This window comes from Hyperolius riggenbachi, chromosome 1 (genome assembly GCF_040937935.1).
Source record: "Hyperolius riggenbachi isolate aHypRig1 chromosome 1, aHypRig1.pri, whole genome shotgun sequence".
Classification (NCBI taxonomy): Eukaryota; Metazoa; Chordata; class Amphibia; order Anura; family Hyperoliidae; genus Hyperolius; species Hyperolius riggenbachi.
The window spans coordinates 612,401,282-612,418,914 of NC_090646.1; the positions used below are offsets into that span (position 1 = coordinate 612,401,282).

General features: G+C 39.7%; 1 protein-coding gene across 3 annotated transcripts in view; it reads right to left on the minus strand.

Moving 5' to 3' along the window:
* THBS4 (thrombospondin 4) overlaps nt 1-17,633 on the minus strand; it is a 128,408-nt gene that overhangs the window by 54,418 nt on the left and 56,357 nt on the right. For all 3 annotated transcript variants that reach the window (XM_068250110.1, XM_068250121.1, XM_068250100.1), the window contains 2 exons: nt 6,169-6,306; nt 2,021-2,098 (listed from right to left, as the gene is read on the minus strand). In XM_068250110.1, coding sequence (XP_068106211.1) covers nt 2,021-2,098; nt 6,169-6,306 — 216 coding nt within the window. The remainder of the gene's footprint in view (nt 1-2,020; nt 2,099-6,168; nt 6,307-17,633) is intronic.

Sequence of the window (17,633 nt, forward strand, 5' to 3'; positions counted from 1 at the left end):
TAAGTTTTAGAGCAGTAGGAGACAGGCCTTGGATGTGGCAGCTCCAGGGTCTTGGCTGCGCTCACATATGGTGTCAGATGCTGGTTCTGGGGCCCCGGGCAGTGAGAGTTCCCGGGGCCCCAGGCTGGCTCATGCACCATTGTTTTTAATTATTGTAGTATCCCATGCAGTTTAGTTAGGAGGGGGGCAGATGAGAGGGAATATCCTGCACGCTGGTGCCCCCTGCTGGTCATATAGCCATTGTCTATATGCAACTGAAGCCCTCTCCTACTAATTGGCTGACTTGCTCAGCTTTTGCTTGATTATCACTGCAAGCTAGGTGTATTATGTGTGCACTTCTCATTGGCTTATAAGCAGCCTGCAGGCTTTACAAAGCAGCAGAGAACTGTTTGGGAGTAAGGTTCTCCAATTGTGTGTTTGGTAAGTTTTAGAGCAGTAGGAGACAGGCCTTGGATGTGGCAGCTCCAGGGTCTTGGCTGCGCTCACATATGGTGTCAGATGCTGGTTCTGGGGCCCCGGGCAGTGAGAGTTCCCGGGGCCCCAGGCTGGCTCATGCACCATTGTTTTTAATTATTGTAGTATCCCATGCAGTTTAGTTAGGAGGGGGGCAGATGAGAGGGAATATCCTGCACGCTGGTGCCCCCTGCTGGTCATATAGCCATTGTCTATATGCAACTGAAGCCCTCTCCTACTAATTGGCTGACTTGCTCAGCTTTTGCTTGATTATCACTGCAAGCTAGGTGTATTATGTGTGCACTTCTCATTGGCTTATAAGCAGCCTGCAGGCTTTATAAAGCAGCAGAGAACTGTTTGGGAGTGAGGTTCTCCAATTGTGTGTTTGGTAAGTTTTAGAGCAGTAGGAGACAGGCCTTGGATGTGGCAGCTCCAGGGTCTTGGCTGCGCTCACATATGGTGTCAGATGCTGGTTCTGGGGCCCCGGGCAGTGAGAGTTCCCGGGGCCCCAGGCTGGCTCATGCACCATTGTTTTTTATTTATTGACAACTCCTACTGCTACAATAAGCAAAACATTCTTTAAAAATGCGCACCGCAACACACTGAAACTCGCACAAATGCATGCGTTTTTTTATAATGGGCTTTTACACATTTCTCAATGCACCCAATGTGAATGAGGCTTCCACTAACCACCCCACCTCTGCTGCATAACCCTAACCACTCCACCCCATGCCTAACCCTAACCCCCCTGCCTAAGTGTTCCTACTCCATGCCGCTATAGGTGGCAAGGAGGTTAAATTATATTTGCCAACATAATTTAACTAATGGCGAATACCGGATGGCGGTGCCATTTGTATAGGCGCTGTGTTCTCCCCAGAATTTTTTTCCAGCCGGGTGGCATGAAATAGTAGCCGGGTGGCATGAAAAAGCAGCCGGGTGGGGCGAGATGAAAATGCAAGGCAACTCTGCTTACAGCATAGGAGGTGAGCCGATGACAGCCGGGTGGTCACCAAATCTAGCCGGGTGGAGCACCCGGCTAAAAGAGCCTAGGGAGAACACTGCGGCTCATCCTACGCCATTTTAATCTGCTCTCAATCACATGGCCCCGCCCGCGAGCCTCCTTGATAGTGCAACCATAGCTGGGAGAATTTGGCGGATGCGCAGTTGCAATTATTTTATGACCTACGAAAGCACAGAACGCTCTTGGCCATGAGAACACAATGGATGAGGTGCTGGCCCCGGGCTGCACAAGTTAAACTCTACATTTTAGTTTCATTTAAACAGTAGAAACTTAAGCTTTGGTACTTATCCGTTAGCCGGGCGCATCCTCTAGGTGGCGACAAAACTCCACCAGAGTTACATCTTTCCCTACTATCCATGTCGGCCTGGAGGGGGAATAGTAATTAGCGCCACCTGCCGGATGCGCCCGGCTAACGGATAAGTACCTAAGCTTTTACTACTGGTATGTGCTGGACTGCTTTCCTTGCTGGACCTCAGCTCTGCAGTAAAAGGAACGTTATCTAAGTTTGTGGTAGAAATGTAGCCTGTTACTCATGAGGAGACTCACCACACTGTTAGTGCAGATGGAGTTTTCTACACACCCTCCATTTCTCCCATTTTCACATTCATTGATATCGAGGCAGATCTAAAGGGGGGGAAAAAACACCTGTATTACTTCATCATATTCATGAAAAATGATATAACCTCTTCTAGAAATTCTACAATTTGTACTGAATTTGAAAATAATATCTTATCATATTATAACTTATTATTGTATTACTGTATATTAGTAACCAGTAGTAACAAAAAATTACATAAAGGAAATGAGGTGGAATTCCCAGAATAAAAATGTCACAAGCTGAGCTAGTTGGGTCCTGAAATTCATATGTATTACTGACCTGGGCAACGCACACACTATGATACCTACCATTGCAATGGCAATTAGTGCTGCCAATCAATATGCGCTGCCATGCATGCGTTGTACAATTTCTGCGATCGGGACATGTGCAGCTCCGGAGAGGCCTTAGAGTTAGGGGTCACAGATGAGAAGTTAGGTATAGACACTAGTGAGGGTGGAGATTAGTGTTAGGCGTCCGAGGGGCATAGAGGTTACTGTTAAGCATGGAAATTGGGGAGGTTAGCGTTAGATGGAGGACAAGACACAAGAGAGGTTAGTATTAGGCACTGGAAAGAGGTAGGTAAGCATAAGTTGTCCGAGAGGGGAAGGTAGTGTTAGGAAGGAGTGAGAGGTTAATTTTACCGTTTGGAAAACAGGCGCGCGTTGATGACATAGTGTAGCACATGCTGTCATTGCTCTGCCACATCCAGTGCATGTCAATAGTCCTGTTTACGTAACATGCACAACGTATGGAAAAAAGCAACAGGCTTTTTCTACACGTGAAAAAACGCATTCGATGGAAACCACTTTGAGTATCATCGCCTTTCAGATCAAACCTTCTCATTACGGGCCTGATCCAATTCACTTTTTCTCCACGTTTTCTCCTAGGTGATATTTTGTTATCAATACTTTTTTTTCTATCAATAAAATGCATTTTAAACCCCCAGCAGGCAAGAAAATATTCCGAAATAATTTTGACAGTACTTTCTCACCTACTTTTTGGTACTTTTGTTAATTATAAAGTGCTGAAAAATTATTTTAAGCAGAAGATGAAAATGATCTCCTGGGAGAAAACTTTCCTAATGAACCTTCTAATGAATTCAATTATTATTTTTTAAACATAATAGCACTTTTCTTCTACAGATTACCACCTTTATAAGATGATCCCATATTTATTTTTCTTTTTACCGTCCTGCAACTTTTCTGCTAACCGGCATTCTGTAATCTGTTTTCATACCTCTGCAGGATTTTCCAGGGAAAAGGAGGGGTAAATATTTAGAAGGAACACATGCTTAGCTGGTGACTGATCTCAGTCAGTTGGAACAGCATTGGTTCCTGTCGGGTAATTATCGCTAATGCAGCCTGCTGTCCATCTAACCGCAAACCTAGAAACACAGAGAGGACCAGACAGTTCTGGTAACTCTATACTCAGGAAAGAGGCTCCTGGGGTCATGTGACTTCATGGGATTGATTGGTGATGTCTGCTGAGGTTCCTGCAATGTGAGTATTGTGACTTGAGCTTTTACAGCCTTCATCATTATCATCCTCATCATCCTCTGAATAGATGCCTTCCGCATAAATATTATTTAACGCCGCGGTTTCCCCATCATTTTACAGATGACGATATGTCCTGTTTGCTTTTCCTATATTGGTCTAGACATCTCCAGTATATCTGTGTCTGCTGTGTATTAAACCACACAGCCGCTCATATAAGATGACAGATGCAGAAGAGTTCTGCTGATGATTCGCACGGGCACTGCAAACGTAATCTGACCTATTAGAATTTATTTGGTAGCTTTAAATGAGCACCATTTTTGTGTTCTAAAAAATGTTTCTCCACTTTCACTGAGCTTTAGTTGGAGATAATTAGGCAAGTAATCCACTTACATTTGCTAATATTGTAGCAAACTGATATCAATTTGCAGTTTTGAGCTATGCTGACACTGGAGCTGTAAGCAAACAGCACTTTTTTATTATTATTATTATTATTTGGTATTTCTATAGCGCCGACATCTTCTACAGCACTGTACAGAGTATATTGTCTTGTCACTAACTATCCCTTATGCTAGGTACACACCATACAATTTTCTGGCAGATTCACCAGCAAAATCGATTATTCCCAACATGTCTGATCTGAATTTTGATTGATTTTTCGATTTCCCAATCTTGTTTTTGAGTTTTTTTTATCGATTTTTCTTCAGTTCTATAAAAATCAATTAAAAAAAATTATTAAAAATGATCTGAAAATTGAAAAATCGATTGGAATTCAGATCAGACATGTTGGAATCGATCTGGCAGGTAAATCTGCCAGTAAATTGTATGGTGTGTATCAGAGGGGCTAACAATTTAATCCGTACCATAGTCATATGTCTATGTATTGTGCAGTTTATGTATTGTCATCTAGGGTCACTTTTTAGGGGGAAGCCAATTAACTTATCTTTATGTTTTTGACATGTGGGTGGAAACCAAAGTGCCCGGAGGAAACCCACACAGACACAGGGAGAACATACAGACTCCATGCAGATAGTGCCCAGGCTGGGATTTGAACCAGGGACTCTGCGGTACAAGGCGAGAGCGGTAACCACTACACCACCATGCCGCCCATGAGAGCACTGGGAGATGTGTAGCCGGAGATTAAAGAAGAACCCAAAATTAAACCTCATACCAATCAGTAGCTGAAACTCCCTTACCCTCGAAAAATCTTTACCTTCCCTCGAATAGATCATTAGGGATGTCTATGTGGTATTTTGTACCTTATTGCTTATGTCTGTATAGAGTCGACTGTTACCCCCATTATCAATGTCTGTAACCTTATTTACTGTACAACGCTGTGTAATATGCAGTTGGCTGATGGTGTAATGGTTAAGGGCTCTGCCTCTGACACAGGAGACCAGGGTTCGAATCTCGGCTCTGCCTGTTCAGTAAGCCAGCACTAATTCAGTAGGAGACCTTTGGCAAGTCTCCCTTACACTGCTACTGCCAATAGAGCGCGCCCTAGTGGCTGCTGCTCTGCTCTGGCGCTTTGAGTCCGCAAGGAGAAAAGCGCAATATAAATGTTATTTGTCTTGTCTAATATGTTGGCGTTATATGTTCCTGCCAAAGCCAGAAGTCGCCCAAAGTGGCAACTGGCCGGGCATTTCTCAAAATGGCCTATTTAGATGTAAGATCACCAGCCAAAGTCCAATATTGGCCGGTCAATGGGCAAAATGGCTTTCCTGGCATTTCATTCTTTCCCTGGTGTCGTGTCACTTTTCTGAAAAGGACAGAATCTGGAGAGGTGGAAAGATCTGGGCAGAGGAGAAGGGAGGTTAGTGTTAAGCCCCATCTACACCATACAATTTTTTGTCCGATTCAATTCAGTGATTCGATTTGATTCAACATGTCGGTCGGATTGAATCGAATCGAATCAATGAATCGGACAAAAAATTGTATGGTGTAGATGTGGCTTTAGGGAGAGGAGAAGAGGGTTAGTGTTGGGCAGAGGAGAGGTTAGTGTTAGGCACGGAAAAGGGGAGGTTAGTGTTATGCTACATACACACGAGGCACGGATGTCTGACAATTGAAAGTCTCCAGCAACGACAGTTGTATACAAGCGACGATTGTATACACACAGCAACAACCTGTCTGCAACATAGCGGAAACTGTTGCTCAGCAACTTCTGTCGCAGGTTCAATGAACTGTCGGACTCACAAGAGTTGGTAGAGACTAGCATACACACGACCGCACCGACTTGAGACTAGCGACGGTTCCTGCAACAGCTGTTGCCGGCGATTGGCCAAGTCAATCGCCTGGCGACAGCTCTGATTAGCAACAGTTCCTTGCGCGTGCCTCATACACACGAAGGACCTGTCGCCGCAACATGCGCGCGCCATGTGTTTCCAGCAACAGTTGTAGCCCGTGTGTATGGGCCATTAGGCAGAGGAGAGAAGAGATTAGTTTTAAGGTGGCAACACACGATACAATAAAATTATCAGAATTTACGGCAATTCGATAAAAACGATCAAATCTCCTGAAAAAAATCGGAAGCTTTTTTTAAGTGGTTAACAAGATCCCAGAAAACGCATATATTGCAGAATTGCTGTGATGTTAAATCTCACCTGTTTATTTTGCTTTGCATAGGTAGTGCCCACTCCTTGTACCACTGGTCCTGTATATCCAGGTGGGCAGGCCTCACATCTGTATCCCGGGATACTGTTTACACAACGGACTCCAGGAAAGCAAGGGTTCAGTCGGCACTGAAATCAATAACAGGTGCATAAAGTGTTAGCCATATACTGTAAAGTATATCACAGATTTACTGACACTGGCCCAAAGTCAATTCACGTTTTCTCCTAGGTAACAGTTTCACACCTTATCAATAAAATTGTAGGAGGGTCTTGGTGATCCTTGTAGTGACCTTGTACACTCGGATATCCAGGAATTAAACAGAGCATTTTCCAAATTCTTGTGGAGGAATAGGAAATCAAGGATAGCCTTTTCCAAATTGTCACTACCTAGAGGTTGGGGAGGTCTAGCAATCCCAGACATACACCGTTATTATTTGGCCTGCTTAGCTAGATATGTGAGAGACTGGTTAAATAAAACAAGCAGGGCCGGGCCGAGGCATAGGCTGGAGAGGCTCCAGCCTCAGGGCGCAGTGTAGGAGGGGGCGCACAATTCATTCAGCTGTCATTCCTAATTGTGTATGAAGCAGAAAGAAATAAAAAAAGGGGCTACATAGCAGTGACTGCAAGCCAGATAACTAGATATTAAGGTGTTGGGAAGGTTGTGGGCCCTGTGGCCCTCTTAGTCTAATAGCAATTAGTGTGTGACAGCTGGGGTGGAAGGGATGGAGGGGCGCACTTTGGTGTCTCAGCCTTGGCTGCTGGAGGACCTTGTCCCTGCTCTGAAAACAAGCATATACTCTAATTATTCCTTAGAAGCGTCCTTCACAGATCCGTGGTTACTGGCAGAACTATTACACAGCACATCCCTCAAAAGTCTCTACCTCAGAGATTTAAATACAGCAGAGTAATTAAGGACACAATTATGGCATGGAGAGCCCTAAGAAAATGATATTCTGCACCTCAATATATCTCAAAATACATGCCCTTATGGGGACACCCAGGTTTCCCAGCCAGTCTTGCCCATGGAGGTTTCCTGACTTGGCAGGAGAAAGGAATAGAGCGCTTGGGGCAGCTTTGTGACTTGCAAGGGGGGAGACTTCTATCTTTTCAGGAAATCAGATCTAAGGTATTTAACTGTCAAAGTCTGAATAGATAACTGTTTACAATGAGTGATGCTTAATGCAATGCCTATCTGATATATGTATCTATCTTATCAGACTGTACAAATGTTTTATCCCCTCTGTTCACTGTTTGATGGGAAAAAATAAAAAATTGTGTTTAAAAAAAAAAAAAAGTATGTGAAAAAGTACTATGAAAATTTTTATTTTCTTGCTTGCTGGTGACTTAAAGCAAACCTGCAGCTAAAAAAAAAAAAAGCGATATAATGAATTGTATGTGTAGTACAGATAATGAATAGAACATTAGTAGCAAAGAGAAGAGTCTCATATTTTTATTTTCATTAAGTTGTTTTTATTATTGCATCATACTGTTTTAAAACGACAATCTGAGTTTTAAGCTATAAACAAAGCAGAAATAATGACCCTTTGAACCTTCCTGCAGTAAAATCTCCTTATCTTAAGTTTTCCCTCACTGTTTCTTAGCTGTTTGAGGCCTTGTTCACATCATAAATCGCCATAACTGACGCCAGCATTTTGCGATTTTGTGGGTGATTTTTTTTTAGTGCCTGCCAGGAAATTACTTGCACGCTGCGATTTTTATAAAGTGCTTTCGCAGAGCGATTCTGTTTTTTCCCTTCCTGAGAACTCTTTCAGCTGGAAATGAATAAATACAATGTATTTATTCATGAAAGTGCTGGGGAGATCGATAAACAAAGCATTTTTTCAAGTGCTTTGCGATTTCCCTATACTTTCCATTGAGGCAAATCGCCCCAAAAATGGTGCAGACAGAGCTTTGGTAAGCGGATCATAATCGAACCGCTCAGATGTGAACTCTCATAGGGAATCACTGCAGAGGCGCTTTTAGGGCGATTTTGAAAATCTCGGCGCTTAAAAAAAGCCAAAAGCACCCTTAGTGTGAACAAGCCCTAAGTGCTTTAGAAAACAGGACTGTAATCGACCCAGCGGGTCGAATGGCTCAGAGAAACTTTTTAACATAAATGATAACTAAAGTTTTTTTTAACTCTTTCTGTACTAGAAAACAATCTGAGACTATTTTCCTTGCTACTAATGTTCTAGCTGTACTACATATACAATTCATTATCTCATACGTTTATTTTCGCTTCAGGTTTGCTTTTAAAGGCATTTTATTGATAAGATGGAAAAAATATCAAAGAGGAGAAAACTTGGAGAAAAAGTGAATTAGATCAGGGAATTTCCAAGGTTTGAGACTGTTGGAAAGCGAGGGTTCGGTGCTGGTGATTTTGCTAGATTATTAATGGGAATTAGATTTTTTTTTTACTTTAGAGAGTTCTATTAGGTGATTCATTACAGGGCAAATCACTGGGGCATGGAGGGGATAGTTTTATACATTAGGAAAAGTTAATAACTGCAAACTATTTTAGTATTCTCTAAAGTGTCTCTAGCTGGTTGTCTGTCTACCTCTCCAACTGGTAATTGGATCTCCTTGAATGCTTGATTGACATCTTCACTAATCCAAATTACTTCCTTGGAGGAAATGTCTAGATGGTTAGATCTATGGACAATTCATTTACTTACCAATGTAGCAGCTGAAGTTCTGCAAAAAAAATTAGGACATTTTTAAAGAACCCCTGCGGTAAACACAAAATAGTAAACCACTGGTGGTCCCAGGTAGAAGGGAGGGGGGTGTCTAGTCGTGATGAAAGAGATTTTTGCCTTCACCCTAAGTGGTACATCACCTCCAACCCAGTGCAGTGGGCAGTGCTAGCAGGACTTGTACACTGGACTAAGCTACCCTTAGGTAAGAAAGAGTGGAGACATGATCAGTTCTCCTAGGAGACTTTCCCCTGCACTTTTAAGGTGATCCATTTGTACGACCCCAACTGGCTAGTAATGATCATGTATCACTTTTCCTTTTTTGTATACATTGACCTTTGACCAGCCAATCAGAGAAGTACCAACTGATTGGCAGATAGATGAGCCATGTGCTTCTCTACGAATTGTCCGTGCAGGTTAAATTCTTATAGGAAATGGATCATTCCTTCCTTTGTGGGGTTACTGACCAGGCAATGACATGTAGACATAATTGAGAGATAAAATGAAACGTTGTCACACACTTTTTGTGCTACGCAAAGTACAATACAACAGTGGTGAGATAATTACAAACTGTAACGCTTTGCAGGTAAGTTACATAGTTACTTTGTATATGTTTTAATTGTGTATTTAGCAGTTTCAGGGCCCTTTCCACTAGGTCTTGATCTGCATCAAAAAAGCAGAACATGTCCATTTTGCCAATCGCAACTTCACTGCGTTTTACATGTAAATAAGGGTGCTCATTTTCCAGTAGTGCAATCTGATTTTTCACAATTTGCAATCGCCGGCCTGCACAATTTTTCTTGCGATTCAGCTCCGTTCCAGATAGTTAATGACGCAATCGCATTACAGTGCGATTATGTGTGCGTTCGGGCTTCCTAGTGGAAAAGGGCCCTAAGAGCCAATTTCTTCTGCAAGTTATTTTAAATGCAGAATCGAAGCCCATTGAAATCAATAGGCCACATCCAAAATCGTGTACAGCCCCCTGAAAGGATATGTAGGTATATATGTATATATATATATATATATATATATATATATATATATATATATATATATATATGTATGTATATATATTAGTATATAGATCAATTTCATATACAAGCATACATGTATCTAAGTCTGTGCCTCATGCATCTATTCAGTGTGATATTAATGTGTCTATAGAACAATCAGCCACCCACACACATCTGTGCAGGAAGAGCTGGCTGCATGAGGTAGAGAATAGCCAAATTCTTCTCTCTGGGCAAAACCCATAAATGCCCCAAATGGGGACACCTGGAATGTCATAAATAACATGTTTTCCCCGTGATCATTGAACTGTGTTAATTCTCGTAAATCACATGACTTTCTGTAATTATGGTGACATATGATGATATACTGCGCATGAGCAAAATCCTGTATTGAGTAGGATATAAGGAAAGCAACTGTAATAAAGAAGCAGCATAATTTGTGCTCACAACTCCTGTGTGTGTGTGTTCTGATTAACCATTTTATGTCCTGGCGCCAGGAAATGAAGTAGTCTAAAGCATCTGATATCTGACATGAACTTAAATAGATACGACTCCTTTCAGCAGAGGGCTCGCCGCGGATGGTCTTCTTCAGAGTTCACGTAAGTAATATGACTATACTTCTCTTTTTGTTTTTTTTAAAGAGAGAGGTGTCTATATTATTTATGTGAAATTTCTGTTGATACCAAAACGAATCCGGTTTTGGAGTTTGTGTTTTTTGATAGTATAATTTTAATTATATAGATTATAAGGTTTTTAGAAGGCCTTAGTTTTGTAATTAAAAAAAAAAAAAAATTTAGGGAGAAGGTAGACTTTTGGTAAGTCTATTACACTTCTCTTAGTAGGTCTAAGGGAAATATAGATTTTTTGGGAAAAATCTAGCAAATTTGAAGTCTGATCAACTTCAATAAATTTTCTTTTGGCAAGAAAATAGAGTTCATTTGGGAAATGAACAGGACACCATATGGTATAGATTTCTGGGTACTTGTAGTTCTTCTTAGGTTTTGAATGGGTTTATTATAGGTTATTTTTGTAAGGTTTTTATAATGTCAGATAAGATTCAGATGTTTTAGATTATTTGTCTGTGTTTGTTTTGTAAATAATAATCTGTTTTATTAGTAAGGTTAAGAAAAAAAGTTATTAAATTCTGAGAAACAGTTTGGGTTTAGTGAGGTTGTAGAAAGATAAAATCCCTAGACAAAGTTTGTTTTGTTCTCATGAGATGGGAATTATAGATAGAATTATTGATAAATAGTAGTTATTGATAAAAATAGTGTCGATAAATTTTAAAAATATATAAATTATAATTTATCTAGATAAGAATTGTCTATTGGTACGGCAATATCTTGTATTTGACACATAGATTTAATAGAGGGCCAATAAATTACAGTATAAAACTGAAATTAGATCAATGGGTCAAAATATTGTCAAAATGTTTCCTATCCCAATCCCTAATATAGATGAAACTTATGAACCTTTATGTTGCCAGAATATCTGGGAGAAAAATATTTTGTACATTTTTGGTTAGAATATAATATAGTATATTAGTCTTGGGCTGTCATTCCCTTGGGGAGAAAGGAATAATAGTTCAATCCATATACAATTGGTTAAAGAACTATGTCTAACGGTGATTAGAATTATATATGTCTAAGTCTGTCTTGTTTGTGTGTTAATCTTGACTAGTAATGTGTGTTTTATGTCTGTTCTCCGTCTGGTTGCGCCAGCGATGATAGAGTATTATATAAAGTGTTATAAGATCATTACTGTATTTTCTGAAGATTTCCGAAAGATGATTAGTAAAATTAATATTGAAGACACTCATGAAATTCGGATGAGAACGGTCACTTATCAAAATCTACAGTATAAATTCTATGTACGTACAAACCTGGTTTCAGATGCCATATTTAACAAATATCTGGTTATACTGAGATTTGTACATTGACCGTCAGAAATTATCTGAATTATCCATGGGTCATTTAATATAAGCTTTTTTGTAAGAGAACATTTCCGAAATACAGTAATGTAATTAATTCCTGTAAATTAAGGTATAGTTATACAATAACATGTATCATAATGTATTCATATGTAGTGTGTACAAATTGACACATATGTGTGTAAATTGAGAGATTGTATTGAGTACATGCTTGTGATATGTATTATAGAAAGGTGATACCCGCAGGGACGTAACAATAGGTGTTACAGAGGTAGTGGCCACACCGAGGCCTTTGGTTCACAAGGGCCCTGAAGGGTCCACCCTCTATCACAGTATTAGCTCTCTATTGGTCCTGTAGTGGTAATAATCACTTCTATAGATGCTTTGAATAGTAACAATCCTTAACACACTGTTTCCAATCCCCTTCTTGTATCTCTGACACTGTACTTTGACAAGTTTTGGCGCCCTGTATCAATTGCTATGTATAGAGTTCTTGGGGGGGGCCCTAATGTAAAACCTACACCAGGGCCCGCAGCTCCTTAGTTACGTCACTGGGCACCTGTGAAAGTATGTGTTGAAACTATGGGTATAGGTGCCTCATAAAATAGATTTTCTTCTTTCTCATTAGGAGATTACTTCTTTAAATTAGGTATTTTAATTAGACAGATACTGCAGAGTTATGGGTAATGATTTTTTAGCTGAATGCAGATGTAATTTTGAAATAGTCAGAAATACTTAAGTTGGTTTAATAAAAAGTGTTAAAATTCCCCTTTAAGCTTGAAAGGATTAAAAATGACAACATCTGTGTGGGTTCCTCTTCTGAAATAGTAGTATTTTTAACTCCTTTTCTCTGTTAATAATGATTTCTGCATATATACGGATGTATTCTTAATAGTTAGAAATAAAAGAGTTAAATTGTATCGAGATAGGTTCGGGTCTTGTGACAAAGGATTCATTTTTTTTTTCTTTAATGGTGTTTCCGGGTGGCTGCACAAAACATCTGCTTGTGGGTTTTTTTTTTCTTCTGCCAGAAAAAAAGAGGAACTAACGTACTACTTTGTAATTCCTCACTACTAAAGCAGAGAGGAAAAAAAAAATGCATGTAAAAGCCTTTCTGAATAATACAATATATCTGTATACACGTATACATGTAATATACGTATATATATATATATATATATATATATATATATATATATATATATATATATATATATATATATATATATATATATATATATATATATATATTATTATTTTTTTATTTTTTTTTGTGGGAGGAAACCGGAGTGCCCGGAGGAGACCCACGCAGGCACGGAGAGAGCATACAGGCTCTTTGCAGATAGTGCCCTGGCTGGGATTCGAGCCAGGGACCCAGCGCTGCAAGGCGAGAGAGCTAACCACTACATCACCGTGCTGCCCTTATATACGCATATAGGAGTAGAAAGGAATCCTATGTGTTGGATTATTGGAGTATTTGGAACAGTGAATAATTTATGTATATATATTCCTTTTGGGAAATGTTTTAAGATGTAATTTAATTGTCATATTTATCTAAACAACATCTTAGGTTTCTCTTAGTTAGATGTTAGAGTTTAATAAATAATGACCTAATAAGTTTTGTCCCTATCATTCCTTAATATACCTGCTTCTGTGTTCACTACACACGTGGCAGTCTTTAAATAAGTCCAAAAGTCTAGTATAGGAAGTTTTTTGAGAATGATTTTATTCCTGAAACTTAGTGTCCTTAGATTAAAATTAGATTAATTCACTGATACCAACTGTCACCCCGGTCTATATGTATGTGAATGAAGTTTCTCATATTACAGAATAGATTTGCCTGTGGGTTTTTTTGGGTGAGGAAACTGAGTGCCTGGGGGAAACCCATGCAGACACGGGGAGGACATGCGGACTCCCTGCAGATGTTAACCAGGCAGAGATTTGAATAACATTGCAAGGCGAGAGCACTGGCTGCTACGTCACCGTGTTACCTTAGTTTCATAGTGTAAAGTGAATTGAGTTTTTAGTACAACCTAATTCCCTTAGTCTAAAGTGGATTAATTAACTGATGGCATTTGTCACCCAGACTTATACAAGTGAGTAGAGTTAAATCATTTCCCCATGGCAAGGTAGTTTGCCATAAGTTTGATAGAATAATGTTCATATTTGGACAGAATTTATATAGCTTGTAGCTTTGAAGCATATAGATTCAAATGATTTACTCAATAGGTTTCCATGGATAAATCCTTCTTGAATATTGTATCATAGTTAGTAGGCTGTATTTTTTTTATAAATCGCAGCAGAAAAGGCATTTAATGATGTTTGCAACTCATTGTTGAAGTGTTGCTTGCTGTTGTAACTAAACTGTGCCTGATTTAATTCTTCACTGGCCTGGTCACCCAGTTGAAGAAATTTTCTCAGCCTCTTCGCCATCTAGAAGTTGATAAGAAAACTGCTCCTCCTCCAAGCCACACTGATAAAGCACAGTTATTGTAACTTCAATATTTCTGAATGTCATGCAACTATTGAAAAAATAATGCATTGTATACTGTTTGTACTTATATTTTAGTGGATATTGTGAAACTGTGAAAGCCATATTCATTTGGGAAAATGTATGGAAAACATTGAGGACATATTAAATAGTCAGGACAGGTATACAGTTTTAGGTCAATTAAGATCGCATGTGTAGTTCTGGGTCACGATTGCTGTTTATTTTCATATCACCCTTTAGATTATGGGAATTCTTTTCCAATAGTGGGGTTTTGACCTTAATAACCCCTCTTCCTGTTAATAAATCCATCTCCTTTAAATTAATATCTCCTCTCCGGGTGACACAACATCTTTGCGTGTATGTAATTAATGACATATATTAGCAGAGAGTTGTTTAAGGCTCTGACTCTAAGTCACTCGTGGTTTTAGTGAGAATATATGGTTTTTTGTAAGCCCAAAATCCTTGCACGTAGCATAGGAAAATAAGTACATTTTTTCATCCTTAGGAAAATAGTTTATTTTAGTTTGCTTGAACTTTTTGACAAACTGCAGAATCATTTGATGTTGGTATGACAATTGTTTTATGGATTTTTCACTGTTCTGAAGACTCCAGAGAGAAAAAGATACACTGTTTTATAGTGTACTGATTAGAAGCTTTACCTCTGACAGGATTTTAATTTCAGTCTTGCTTGATCTGTAGTTCAGTGTCTGTTTAGTAAGGAGGCCTTAGCCTAGTCTCTGTAGTGCTGTTCTTTGTATATGTGCCTATAGAAGTGTGTCTTGGGGACAACCATAGCTGTAGTACCTTAAGCGCACTATGGGGAAAAGGACACTATAGATGTTCTTTGTATGTCTGTAGCTTTAAATCTGAAAGGGGACCCAACCCTATTACAGGGAGACAGTGCCGGCCACTGTTCCGCTGTACTGTGACCCTGCTCATATTATGCCATATAGCCTTTTACTAACTCTGACCAGACATTAAAATAACTTTAATGTATGGTCAAATGGGGGAAAAGAGGAATATGTTAGTTTGTTGTCTATACACATGTCCAGCCCTGCCCAGGCCTAGTGATCTGTGTCATGTCATTTCAGGTAGTGGTGTAGTAAGAAGGGGTAGTGAGGTAGATATTGCACTAGGGCCACCTAAGTTCTTTCAATACATCACTATTTAGGGTTTGGAGTATGAGTGTGGCAGGTATGATGGAATGAAAATGAGAATGTGACTTGTAATGGAAGAATGAAAAAATGGGAATTCATTATGGTGTAAAAATTCATTGGGAGTTCATCCTCTCTGCCATGTATGGAGTCACATACTCGCACGGGTACAGCGACACGACGTCATGCGAACGGGGTATTGCGAGAGATCCGTTGGGATCATAGAAAGATCCGCTAAGTATGTTTTGAAGTTCATGGTGGAGAGTATGAATCATATTAGTATTACAAGTACTAGGAAAAATAAATGACTTATTGGATTTTTGGGAAAAACATGATACTCGCACATTTTTCTTTATTCTTTCAGAAACAACTTGCCAGACATCTATCCTGAGGAGGATAAGAGCTGACTGCCTTACCAGAGTCCATCCGGAGGTAATCCATCCAGTGGGAGTCTGACCAGAGGCTATCCTGAGGCTATCTTTACAGAAGGATTTCCTACTGGATCCACTGTATCGGGTGAAATAGTTTGACTAAGTCCTGAATCCCAAGGAAAAAAGAGACTATTCATCAGGTGGACAGTAACGCGTGCTCTGATAAAAGTTTCAAGGTTGCTTGTGTCATCTGTTGAAGAATGGAACAAGATCTGGATCTCAGACTCAGGAAGATTGTATGGATTGTGGGACATTCTTATGTGTATTGGGCTCGTAGGAAAGCTATTAATAGTAGCTATGGGGAAAACCTTGGGTTATCTAAAAATAACTTCTATTGGTTCAGTACTAGAGGGGTGGGCTACGATATTAAGGATATTCTAGATGGAGAGTTAGTTGGAAGTGACATTATGGGTTACTGCTTTCTGAATAAGTAACAGCCTTCATCTCTGCTATATCATTCTTTAGGAAAGAATTAGGATTAGGTTTTTGTAAGTTAAATAATGGGTTGATCTGTAATGAGCTGATATTTTTTACCTCAATTACTAAATAAGGCCAAATGCTGATAATCCAGGGATTTTTTCTGATTGCCATTTTGGAGACGGGAAGGAATTTTCCCTTTCTGGGGCTAATAACACTATGCCTTATAAGGGTTTTTCGCCTTCCTCTGGACCAGCAGTGAAATGGGCCGGTGTGGTGCTTTGTTTTGGTTAAACTTTATGTACACACATCTTTCTTCAACCCAGATAACTATAAAATTGTATATTTATCAGACAGTAAAATGTATATATATACATACATACTCATATGTGTTACTACACATATAATTCAGCAGGCCTGATCTCAGTGGGCGATTTTCAGGGAACAAGTCTCCTACTTTTTGATACCTTGGTCTTCAGTAGATTCAATCTGGCCATAATTGTTTTGTGAAGGGTCCATGTTGCTATTGTGTTGTGTCCTATCCTGATTGTGAATATAGTTGGTGAGTGTCCATATGTGTGATTAGCAGAGTCCGTCTAGTATGGTTAAATCTGAAGGTAGCCATCATTACAGTTGTCCTGTTAGTCCTGACCTTGAAAGAGTATCTTTGGCAGCGGTTGCTATTAGTTACATCTTTTTCTGCTTTGATTTGTAGTGTGTCTGTATAGATATTTACCATTACTGTGGTAAAAAGTCAATTAGTTAACATTCCCTTCCCTTGTTGAATCAGAGTTGTATCTGTTTGTCTGAAGCAAGCATAACAGGCTTTGGTCAGTATGATTGGTGTGATGGACTACAATTTCACAGCAACACAGTTGCCTTGAGCAACCGGATTGGTATATTTAATATGGGATAATTGGAAGGCCAGAGATGTTGATGGTCTCATGCAGCCTTGTTCCCTAGACTTCTGCTGTGATCTGTATTCCCTCTCACAGATATGTCCTGGACTGAGGCCTGTAGCTATGGTTTTGACTTGCTTAGTGAGTTCTGGCAGTACTCCTGTATTTCTGACCTCAGCCTCTGTACTCTGGGCATTAAGACCTGAGTATGATTGTAGTTGGGTTGGTGTCCACCCCCTGGGTTAACAGGAGTGTGTGACTTTGAGTAAAGGATACAGAGATAGCTTGGAGTACAATGGCTGATATAAGGTGAGAAGTTTGCCATGCCTCACAAACTGTTGTCGAGTCAAGACCACCCTCTCCCAAATATAGCCACCTTATGCATGAGTTAGTTGCCATCATAAGGGTTTTTGACCCTGGCCTACCTGAGG